We start from the raw sequence: 11,576 nt of genomic DNA on the forward strand, positions 1-11,576 counted from the left end.
GAAGGCCCCACAGATTCTTGCACGTGTCCCCAAAGCCCCTGGACCCAGGAGGAGATTTTTAAGAAAAGGAAGGAGAGCAGCACACGCACTTTACAGTTTACAGAGCACTTTACACAGAGCCCTGCACACAGTCCCAGGTGCTGATGCAGCACTTTCTTTATAAGTAAGACACAGGCTCAGAGGGGACCCCAAATGACACAGCTGGACAGTGGTGGCGCCCATCTGCTCCCTGCTCCCTTTCTGCTGCCCGTGGGGCCTCTGGAGAGTGAGGGGTGGGCACCAAGGGACACAGCAGGTGCAGGGTATCCTGGTGCCCCACCAGCTCTTCCGGACGCGCGGTGCCTGGAGGCTGCCCTCTGGAGGGACGAGGAAACGGACGGCCCCTCCAGGCCTCACCTGCTGTGGGGTGGGGTGGGGCACGGGATCCACCAAGGTCTGTGTCCCTGCCCAGCCTCAAGGTTCCCCAGAACGGAGCTGTTTCCTGGACGTTGGGCGGAGCCAGGGGAGGCAAAGAGAACCCGGACTCTGCGTCAGGCGCCCCGCGTCCCCATCTGTAAAATGGGTGCTGTGCATGTGCCCTTCCCAGCAGCTGAGGGGCACTTGGCGTCCGAGCGGAGAGCACAGGCTCTGGAGCCAGGAGACCTGGCCGAAGCCCAGCTCCAAGTCTCCCATCTGTGCAGCCTCGGGCAAGTCACCTAACCCCTCTGTTTCCCGCCTGTCAATGTGGGTGAGACCAGGCAGGAGAGACGAACCAGACACAGGTCCTGCCCTCACCAAGCTGGGGGTCTGGAGGCCCCAGGGAGGCCGGTGAGCTGTGCGTGGAAGGAGGGGAGGGGTAGACCAGGGGAACGGGGCCCAGGGTAGGAAGGACTGAGACAGCGGAGCAGGAGCCCTTGAGGTCAGGGTGCCTCTGTCAGACCCTGACTGTGAGGGCTGGGGGCCCGGCCGCCTGGGACAGGGAGACGGCCGGAGGGCGCGGCAGCCAGGCCTGGCTCCCCCGCCCACAGCTGGTCCTGGCCCTGGCCCTGGGAAAGTTTCTGGGAAGGCCCGTGAAAAATGAGCGTTTCTGGGAGTGGGAGGGACAGAAGCAGCTGCAGGGTGGACGCACAGGTGCTTGGGGCCGCCTGCGGCGTCCAGGCCGGCCAGGCCTGGCTCCGGCCCGACTCGGCACGTCCCACAGGCCCACAGGCTCAACAGAAGTTTCCACATGTCTCCGCACCTCCCACCACAGCCCGTCTGCCCCCTCAGGGCATGTGCATGCGTGTGAAGTCAGGACGTGTGCGCGTACGTGGGTCATGTGCAACTGTGTGCACGTGTGGTCCTGCTGGGCAGTGTCGTACGTGCAGAGGGCATTTGGGTTGCTCCTGGCTCTGGTCTCTAAAAGTGGGCACCTGGGAAGGGTGCCCCTACCTCCTCGCTCAGCGTCTATACAGCCGTCTGGGGTTGGCAGGACACGCAGGCCCCTATCTGCCACGGAGGACGCTCGAGTGACGGGGGCCTGACCCAGTGCCCTATAGACCAGAGTCCAGCCTCCAGGTGCCGCCAGGGCAGCACGTGCTCTGAGGGGCGATGGCAGCGTGGAGTGGGGCTGAGCCCGCCCACCCCAGGTTGGGGGATGAGTCCAGCCTTTCCCGGCAGAGCCGTTCTGGGAAGGCCCAGCTCCACTAACGAGGAAGCCAGAGGCAGCCCTGGCCCACGAACCCGCTGGCGCCCACACACCACCGTGGGGCTGGAGAAGGGCCAACCGAGCTGGGAGGCCCAGGGAAGGGGTGTCCCGAGGGCAGCCAGAAGGGCAGTCCCAGCCCTGGCTTCCCCCACAACTGCCCAGAGAAGCCCCTCGACCTCCAGGCTGTGTTCCCACTTTGAAACGGGGCATCAGTCTTGCCCTGCAGGTCGAGGACGTGGAGGGGTGGGACAGGGGCCACATGAGCTGCAGGCAGAGTCGCCCCTGACCTGCTGTGTGGCCCTGGGAAGCCCCTCCCCTCACTGGGCTCTCTGGAGGTCAAGGCCCTAGTGCCCAGCAAGCATCAGTTGGACAAGTAAACGCTGGGACTTGGTGGTGGGGGGGTGGGCCTGTGGCTGCCAGGGCCTCCCCAGAGGGAGCTCTTGTGCCGGGATCCCTGGATGGAGCCCAAGGCCAGGTGTGGGGGGCCAGGCTGGGCTGGCAAGCGCAGCCTCAGTGCAGGGCAGAGGACACTGAGCCTTCGACCACAGAGGACATCGAGGGCCCAGTGCTCAGCCCCACCCGAAGAAGACCCCTGGATGGTCCCTCCAAGGACAGTCTGACTTAGGGCCTCGCTGGGCTCTGAGCCTGCATGGCCCCGCCCTGCCCGCAGCCCCACCGATGATGCCCCTGCTGTGGGTGTGGCTGCTCAGCGTCTGTCCATCTGTCCACCCGTCCCAGGGTGCTCCCTGACGGCCGGCACAGACCACCCTCTGATGCTGCTGGTTCCCTACTGCCCTGTGGCCACCAGGAGTCTCCTCCAGGAAGGGTCTGAGGGCGCAGATGCTGGCTGGGGCTCCCTGCACGTGTCTGCCCGAGAAGGAGCCCTGCCAGGCCCAGGTCTTAGAGGGGCACGCCACACTGCTGCCCCCGCAAGGGGACGACACCTCTCTCCCTGGTGTGTCATCTCTTCACAGTGAGCACATACCAACTCTCACAACTAAAGAGTCCATGTTTGTACTAAACGAACATAAAATCGTCCTCAGACAGCTGGACACAGCCCTAGAGAGCCCTCCCTCTGACACGCGGTCCGGCCCGCCCGCAGCCCTCACCAGCTCCCGGGTGTGCTGGCGCCGCTGGGAGTCCCGTGTGAGGCGCCCGCAGAGGCCGAGGCACACGGAGGAGACCACCAGGATGCCCAGGTCGGGGGCCACCAGCCGGACGGTGTTGGGGATGTCCTTCAGGTCCAACCTGTGAAGGGCAGGGAGAGCCTGCGGGTTGGCCCAGGAGGGTAGGTGCCAGGGGAGCGGGGCGTGGGGGACCCTGGGTGCTGGAGGCTCCAGCCGCAGGCCCAGGAAATCCCAGAGGGATGCTGGCGGGGCTCTTACCTCGTGACACCTATGTGTCGGGAGAGGGTCTCCCAGGGGCTGCCTGCAGAGGAAGGCACAGGACCTGGGTCAGGTGGTGAGCACTGAGCAACCTGCTCCTTGTCGCCAGGAGGCCCTCAGGGGCCAGAGTCACAGAACCCCTGGTCTCCAGGGCACCCGTGACTGGTCTCAGGGATGCTCGCAAAATGCTGTCTTTACCAGTAGGGAGACTGAGGCCCAAGCTGGCGGACTGAGGGCCCACCTGTTCCGCCTGGCAGACCGGGGATTCACGGCCCAGCTGGGCGGTGTGTGGCCACGGCAGGGCCGATAGGGCTCTGGGAGCCGTCAGCCGTGGCCGGCACTCCTTGGGGGCTGCCAGGACCTGTGCGCCCTCGAGGCACCTGACGTCTCAGTTTCTGAACCAGGAGGGACAGAGTCATCACAGCATAAAAAGAGAAGTCGGTGCGGACCCTGCCCACCCCCATGGCTGAGCGCTGTGCTGGGGGAGCGGCGCCAGGCAGGGCCCAGGGGTGGGACACCCCAGCCAGGCAGGGGGATTGGAGCCCAGGCTCCCTCATCTGAGGAGCAGGTGCTGATGTCAGTGGAGCTGGGAGGGCTGCATGCCAGCTAGAGATACTGTCCAAGGGGTGAAAGGGCGCGGGGTGGGGGTGGGCAGGGCTCCGAGGGCAGCTGGCGCCACCCAGCCGAGTCTCTAAGCCCCAGTAGTGCGCACCAGAGGAAGATGCTGACAGGGAGGAGCCTGTTGACAGGATCCAGCCCCGTGAGCCGGATCCTGGGTTCTGGGATCAGCACAGTGCAGTGCTCGGCCCAGCCCCACAGCGGCCGTTACCGGGGTACTTAACTGGGCCAGCTGGACGCAAATCACAGACAGGTACTCAGGGGAGGCCCATATCAGGCAAGGCCTGGTGAGGCAGGGCAAGCTGACCTCCCCGAGGACACTGACACTGAGGCCCCACAGGGCTGGAGTGGCTCCCTCTCTCCCCTCCACCCTCCCCAGGCCCTCCAGTTAGCTCCCCCAGGCACCCCCTTCCCGATCCTCGCTGACTCACAGCTCGGTCCCAGAAGCTGGTCCAGGTGGGGCACGGTGTACAGACATATCTGGAAGGCAAAGTGGGCTGCCAGGAAGAGGAGGCTGAAGACCAGCAGGGCTCGGAGGAGGCGGCCAGTGTGACCTGTGGGCAGAGCAGGCGGGGGTGAGGCCAGCACGCGGCCAGGCCTGAACGGAGACGGGGAAGGGCTCGACCCACGGAGGCCACTCAGCCCGGCTCTCAGCCCTGAGCCAGACCACGACCGCCTGGCGCAGGACACACACTGAGTACGGACACGGGGTCCCAGGGGGCCATCAGCAGCTCACTCCATGCCATGCTCGCTCTTACCCACCCCGCCAACACTGTCCCACTGACCCTCGTGGCCCTCGATTATAGACGAGGACACAGGAACAGATGGGAAGCCACTGGCCCACATCACACAGCAGGAAATGTGCAGAGCACAGCACACCCAGGCTGCCCACCGCCTGGGTCCTCCCCTCCCTGGGGCGGTGGGGCAGTGGGGGCAGGAGCCAGAAAAGAGAGGGATGGCCCCCGGGCTCGGGGAGCCCCCTGCAGGGCTGTGCACGTATCCAGCAAACTTGTCACTGCGCAGTGTGGACTGAAACAGGCACCGGCATGGGCGGGTGGAGGGGGCAGGGCTGGGATCTCGGCTCTCAGAGGAAGTGGGGCGAGCCTTGCCATCCTGGTGGGGTGTCGTAGGGCTAAATGCTCCCAGCGTGTGCGCGGTATGGGTCACTGCAGAAACAGCGGCTGCCCACATGCCAGCGCCTGCTGTGCCAGGTGGGGCTAGGAGCCTCCCAGGCCTTATTCACCCATCCCGGGGGCCCCAAACCCTGCGGGAGGCCCACCCCACTCGGGAGAAGCTGAGTCTGAGAGCCGGGCCCAGGAGCCCGAGCGCAGGCCAGGGTGGGTGGCCCCAGACAAGTGCCTGTTCCGCACATCACAGAACCCGCTCCCCGGGAAGCAGGACTCGGCCCACCCAGCAGGGAGGTCTTGGCTGCAGGGAGAGGGCTGGGTGGCCATGGCCTGTGCTCAGCATGGACTCTGGAGCCCTGGGGTCACCTCTGCTCTGTGAGTGGGTGGGCAGCTCGCATCGTGCAGGGGCCCTGGACCAGAGGCCTCCGCTAGGGTTCTGCTTCCCGCACTCTGAGCCCTGGATCCTGGGTCTAGGATGTGGGCTGTGGATGCCTCCTCCTCCTCTGACCCAGGGCCTTTCAGCAAGGGCCCCCAGGTCCTCACCCCTGCTGGCCAGCTGACTGGTCGCCAAGAACTTGCAGAGCAGCCTGGGCACCTCTCTCAACTTCCCAGAGCTCGGGGACAGGCAAGGTCACCATCAGCCAGGACCTTCTTTCTCCTGCCCTGAGGCCGGCGAGCTCAGGGCCCATGTCCATTTTGTTCACGATCTTGCAGCATAATTGCTGTTTGTTAAACAGACTCAGAATTGGCCTGTGTCCCCTTCCCCAGGTTAGCCTAGCAGATGACACTCTTGGAGTGACACGTGAGTGTCCACAGTGAAGACCGAGTCCTTCCGCAGTCGCCTGCTGGCTCATCTGACTTTACCAAGGGAAGCCGGGATCAGAGAGGGTGAGGGAATCCCTGGGCAGCCCAGCGAGACTCCCAGACAGGATGTGGACAGCTCCACTGCCTCACTCATTTCTAGGTCCCTCCCGGCCCTGACATTCTGACCCTTCAGTTATGGCCTCTGACCCGCGGTGGGCAAGCGAGAGGGAGAGCAGGGTGGGGCCTGTGGGAGAAAGCGCTGGCGGGAAGGAGGAATGGAAACTGAACGGGAACAACTGGCCCTCGGCCCGGCTGGGCCCCTCTGCTCAGAGCCCCAGGCCAGAGGGAGAGGCCACAGGCCTCCTCACAGGAGGACAGAGCTGGGCTGCCAGTGGGGGGCCGTGCAGGGCTCCCAGGGCACAGAACCTTCCAGGGGCCGCCTGCTCCGCCTCCCCACCCGGAGCCCACTGGAGCCACAGGGCCAGGAAGGAAGAGCACCCCCGTGCCCGGCTCACCCGTGGGGCTCCCCTCCTGCAGCTGTGGGAAGTCTCAGGGGAAGATGCGGCAGGAGGGCACCCGGCCCCACTCCGTGGACTCACCCGCTCCTGAGCCACAGAGACCTGAGGGCAGCCTTGGCCGTGCTACCAGGACCGAAGCCTCGAGCGCCAGGCTGATGGGCTCCTCATCCACTCGAGAGCCCACAGGCCAGGGAGGGAAGGCCCAGGCCCAAGGCCCCTTGGCAAGAGGGATGCCCCGACCACCTGGCCCCTGCCCGACCACCTTCCCGTCCAGCACTTCTTGGACATCTGTCCAGCAGGCATGTCAGAGTTAACCCTGCCCCTGCCGCCCCCTCTCCTTCTTGCTTCACTTCTCTGCTGGCCACACAGTGTCCTGGACCATGAGCCAGCGCAAGGCCAGAGGGGCCAGAGCCCTGGGCCTGCAGTGTTGGCACTCCCTGCCCGGCCAGGCCTGGAGCAGCAAGGGAGCAGAAGAGGCCGGGAGGCTCTACCAGGCACCGCTGGGACGGGAACCCCATGCTGACCTGTGGGGCAGACAGAGGCCGAGGCAGGCGCCCCAACCTGGCCTTCTCCTCCAGAGGCAGCTGTGGACCCCCTTTACTTGCCAGCACCCCAAACGTCTGCCTCTAACAGCCCCCACACTCCTGGAGCCCCGAGCTCCTGACACCTCCTTGGGGTCTGGTGGCATCTCAAACTCCTGCACCGCTGAGCCCCGGCCCCCCTCACCCCGTCAGCACCTCCGCCTTGCCTCCTGCCAGTCTGACCCCCAGGGAGGGCGTCTGGCCGGACCCCAGTCCAGGGGGGACCCTGCCCGGCACTCGGCACGTGCTTGTCCCAGCTGTGCTGCTCTCCCGCCATCGCCCCCGAGCCCAGCCTCAGGCTGGAAGAGCAGCCAGTGCCCTGGGAGTCACAGGGATGGTGGACAGCAGGGATGGGCAAGCCCAAAAGGAGCTCTGGCTTTGGGTGGGCAGGGGGTCAGGAGGTGAGGGGCCCCTGCACGTGCCCAGGAGGGACAAAGGGTGTGGTGGGGCTCACGGGAGTGCTGCAACAGGTCCCCGTGGACGCCGAGGTCCGGTCTTGAGTGCGGGACGGAGCCATCTGCGGGCAGGGGAGGAGCGGCTCCGGGTGGGCGCGGGCTCTGGACCCCACACCACAGTTGCAGGAAGGTGCTGCCTGCCTCTCTCCTTGGGACCGAGGGTCACTCACTCCTCCACATGGGGCCTACATAACGCAGGGAGCATCATGGAAGGACAAAGACCTGTTGTGGGGCAGGAGGGAGTCCACGGGGAATGGCCTGTCCTTGTCCCTGCTCCCTGCCCCATCCTCTGTCCATGGTGGGGAGGGTGGGCCCAGAAATCACCCATCCCACGGAGCAGGGCTCCCCCGCAGGGCGTCAGCTCGGGCAGGACTCTACAGGGAGATGGGAAGTGGGGCTGGGAGGCTGTGGATCCCAGAGCAAGGAAGTGGGGGGACCAAACGGGGTGCACGAAGAGCAGCTGTCTGATCTGTCTGACCCTGAGTGGGAGCCCTGGGTCTAAGCCCCCAGAACTGGCCTGATGGGGCTGCTCAGTCTGCAAAGGCTCCAGGGCGTCCCCTGCCCTCGGCAGTGGCCCTGACTCCCGCTGCCACCAGTGGTGGCTCACAGACCACCGGCCTGCCGCCCTCCGGGCTTCCCTGCTGCCCCTTCAGTGTCCTCCCCCCTCCCCCTGCTGAACCGCCATCCACGAAGGCCTGGCGCACAGGACCCTCTTCTGGGGCAGGTGCAGCGCCCACGCCAGGGCAGAGCTCCTGTGCCGTGAGGAGCCCCCACCCAAGACAAGCTGAGCAAGGGCCGAGGCTGGTGCGTGGGGTGCCTGTGGGGGTCCCTCGGAGTGGCACACAGGGTGCTCTAGTATGTGCTCTGAGAAACCGAGGGAAGGGGCACCCTCCAGATGTCCGAGGCCCCATCAGACGGAGGGGGGTCCACAGGCGGGGGCAGAAGAGGGATGGGCCAGGGGGTGAATCCAGTCTGAGCCATGAGGCCCTGGGGGGGTCCGCTCTGCTGAGACTGGGTGGGGGCATCATCTGCTCATAGGTCTGAGACTCCAGGATGCCGGCGTCTGGGCAAGGGCGACGGGATTACTCACAGGGGCCTCTGGTCCCTTCAGCCCACCAATGTTAGGCTCCTCACCCTCTGAGAAGCAAACCAGACTGGCCCTTGGCCAACACACCCCACCTGAGTCAAAGGCGAGCTGAGGCCTGAGGGGCAGGGCCGCCTGGGGAGTTTTGCTCTAAGGCAGGGACGGGGCCTCCTCGGGTCCCTAAATGTTAAGCAGGTCACCAGGAGCTGTCCCCGGGGTCTACTGCAGCTTCTGTTGCACCTCCACCCTGCCCTGCCCTTCTTGGGGCACATGGGTCCCCACCCGCCACCCCAGCCCCCATGCCTGGCCCACCCCCAGAGCCGGGCACGATGACGAAGGAAGGAGCCAGAACCATCCTGAAGAAACACTGAGAGGACACTCCCACCTCCTCTCCTCCCTGCACAGGGAGCCCCCTTCCCGGCTCCTGAGGTCAAGCGGACACCCACGCAGGGATGGGGCCAGGGGTCAGAGCCCACAGGGGCCCAGGCAGCGTCAGACCTTCCACCGGACCTTCCACCGGGGGCAGACGCCCAGGCCCGGCCGCTGCACAGCTCACAGCCCTCGGCCAGGCGCTCAGGCACGGGCAGGCCTCACATTTTCCTCTCTCCCGCCCGGAAAAACCCAGCAGTCCCCCTGTCCTTGAAGGGCCTCTGAGTCTGGACCGATAGACAGATGGACATCAGGCAGGGAGGTCTTCCCAGTGCCCCTCCCCTGTTGCCCAACCCTCCCGACTCCGGCCTCCTGCCCTGGCCAGGAGCTGCGCGTCCTCACGGCTGACTAGAGGAGAGTGTTCCCAATTGCCTACAGGGCATGAAATATTTACGGGACAGGCGGCTTTTAGCCGAGGGCCTGGGAACAGACAGAACTGGCTCCACAGAGTGAAGAGGAAGGCATGATGCAGGCTGCCCAGCAGGCCCTCCCCGGGGAGGAGGTGGACCCGGATGGCTTGAGTTGGGAATCGGCCGACAGCTGCCCCAGCCGGCCTGGGAGGGGTGTGGCCTCAGGTCCCCAGCAGCTTCCAGCAAGGCGCCTGTGCAGGGGCCCTTCCCCAAAGGCTTTATCCTCTCTGCACCCTGACTTCTACCCGCATTCCAAGACCAGCGCCCTCTGCAAGCGCCCGGAGCAAGGAGGGGGACAGACGAGGCGGTTAGAGCCAGATGTGACACTCCAGGGAGGGGGTGACCTGTCACCCTGTGGGAGGCAGAACATTGCCCCCCCAGGGATGTCCACACCCCAATCCCGGAAGCCTGTGGATATGTTTTCTTACACAGCAAAGGAGGATCAAGGTCGCCAATCAGCTGACCTTAAAAGGGGAGCTGATCCCGGATCCCGGGGGGGGCCCCACGTCATCACAGGGTCCTCACACTGGGAGGGGGCGGGAGGGTCACAGAGTGACGGGGGTGACACACGACCAGCCATTGCCAGCCTGGACAAGGGAGAGACGGGCAAGGAGCCAAGAAGCCAGAGAAGACGAGGAAACAGATTCTCACCTGGGGCCTCTGGGAGGCACCAGCCCCGTGACACCTGATTTTAGCCGAGAGATGGTGCTGGTTCCGCCCCTGACTGTGAGAGGCACACGTATGCCATTTAAGCCACTCGGTGCAGGGACTGGTCCAGCAGCCACAGGACACTCCAGAGGCCCCAAAGCAGCCAGTGTGCTGCACCCAGCACCCCCCGAGGGCGGGGTCCTGTCACCCTTCACGATTCTCGGCCAAACCCTGGCCCTGCTTTGTCGCCCATCCCTGCCAGGCCTTGGGGCCCACACCACCGACAACTTGCTTCCTGGAGATCCCCTCTAAGGCCTGGGCACCTCTCCTCATGCTCCAACACCTAAGGGCCCTTCCCACCCACAAGCATGCATGCAGCCTTGGGAACACGGCCCTGAGTACTTGCTCTCACTGAAGAGATGGGACAAAAATGGACACTGAAGTACCCAGAGGGTGGGTGGGAGGGGCCCCAGGATGGAGGGGTTGGGCCCCTGCCACTGCCTGTCCCCACGTCATCTGGCTGCAGGAGAGGGAGCAGGGTGCCCATGTGGCCCTGTCCCCCTCCAACAGGTGACAGCTCTCAGCTCCCAGCCCCTATTGGATGGCTGTGCCATGGATGTCACTGTCTAGACCCTCCTGTGGCACAGCCCCTTGATGGGCCTTCCCACTTCTGTCTGTCTTGTGGGCACAGAAGCCTGAGACAGCGCCCGCCCTCCAGGAGCTCAGAACCTAGGAGACATGTGTGCCCAGCCTACGAGGCGGTTGGAGGTAAACTGAGGCCCCTTGGAACGCCAAGAGAGCCAAGATGGGGCTGGCCCCGTGGCTGAGTGGTTAAGTTCACGCGCTCTGCTGCAGGCGGCCCAGTGTGTCGTTGGTTCGAATCCTGGGCGCAGACATGGCACTGCTCATCAAACCACGCTGAAGCAGCGTCCCACATGCCACAACTAGAAGGACCCACAACGAAGAACATACAACTATGTACCAGGGGGCTTTGGGGAGAAAAAATAAAATCTAAAAAAAAAAGAGAGCCAAGATGGAGCCTGACTCTGCGAGGGCAGGGAGAGCTGACGTGGTGGCTGGGCAGAGGGGCTGTGTGGACGGTGCTGGGGGCTGGGTGGGGGATGAGAGAGGGAGCCAGTGGGAGGACGGCCAGCCCACAGCACTGGGCCTGAGCCTCCTGTTGGGGGGACGCCCAGGGATGGAGGAGTCCATCCGACCACCCCCATTACCTTTAGCATGCTCCCTGAAACACAGGTCAGAAAAGAGATTCTGAAACTAGCCGGAGGTCTATGACAAGAAACGAGGCTGCTCGTCCTTTACCCACGGCTGTTAAACCACAGAGAAAGTCCATTGCTGCCCAGGGCTTCGGCCCGAGGCCCAAGACCCCCCTGCTCCCAGGTGCCTGGGCTGGGTCCACCTGGACAAAGACCCCGAGACATGCCCCCCAGCCCTTACCTCGGAGGCTGTGCCGGGAGGGGCCCGGGAGCCAGGGCAGCAGCAGCAGGAACAGCAGGTAGACCAGCGAGAGCGCGTTGCAGCGGAACAGGCAGGCTGCGGGGAGGAGACAGGTTACCACGGCCGCACAGCAGGGCCAGCGAGCGCCACACCCCTCCCCAGCACCTCCCCCAGCATCATCCCCACGCCACCCCAACATCTCCCCAGAACCTCCCCCAGCATCTCCCCCCACGTCACCCCAACATCTCCCCAGAACCTCCCCAGCATCTCCCCCACATCACCCCGCACATCTCCCCAGAACCTCCCCGGCATCTCCCCCACGTCACCCCGCACATCTCCCCAGAACCTCCCCCGGCATCTCCCCCACGTCACCCCGCACATCTCCCCAGAACCTCC

The 11,576-nt window shown here is 65.1% G+C and overlaps 1 protein-coding gene across 3 annotated transcripts in view; it reads right to left on the reverse strand.

Moving 5' to 3' along the window:
* Nucleotides 1–11,576, reverse strand: part of PIEZO1 (piezo type mechanosensitive ion channel component 1) — a 66,088-nt gene that overhangs the window by 22,778 nt on the left and 31,734 nt on the right. For all 3 annotated transcript variants that reach the window (XM_046683776.1, XM_046683777.1, XM_046683774.1), the window contains exons 2-5: nt 11,181–11,276; nt 4,101–4,223; nt 3,052–3,094; nt 2,776–2,914 (exon numbers count right to left, since the gene is read on the reverse strand). In XM_046683776.1, coding sequence (XP_046539732.1) covers nt 2,776–2,914; nt 3,052–3,094; nt 4,101–4,223; nt 11,181–11,276 — 401 coding nt within the window. The remainder of the gene's footprint in view (nt 1–2,775; nt 2,915–3,051; nt 3,095–4,100; nt 4,224–11,180; nt 11,277–11,576) is intronic.

Source organism: Equus quagga, chromosome 13 (genome assembly GCF_021613505.1).
Source record: "Equus quagga isolate Etosha38 chromosome 13, UCLA_HA_Equagga_1.0, whole genome shotgun sequence".
Classification (NCBI taxonomy): domain Eukaryota; kingdom Metazoa; phylum Chordata; class Mammalia; order Perissodactyla; family Equidae; genus Equus; species Equus quagga.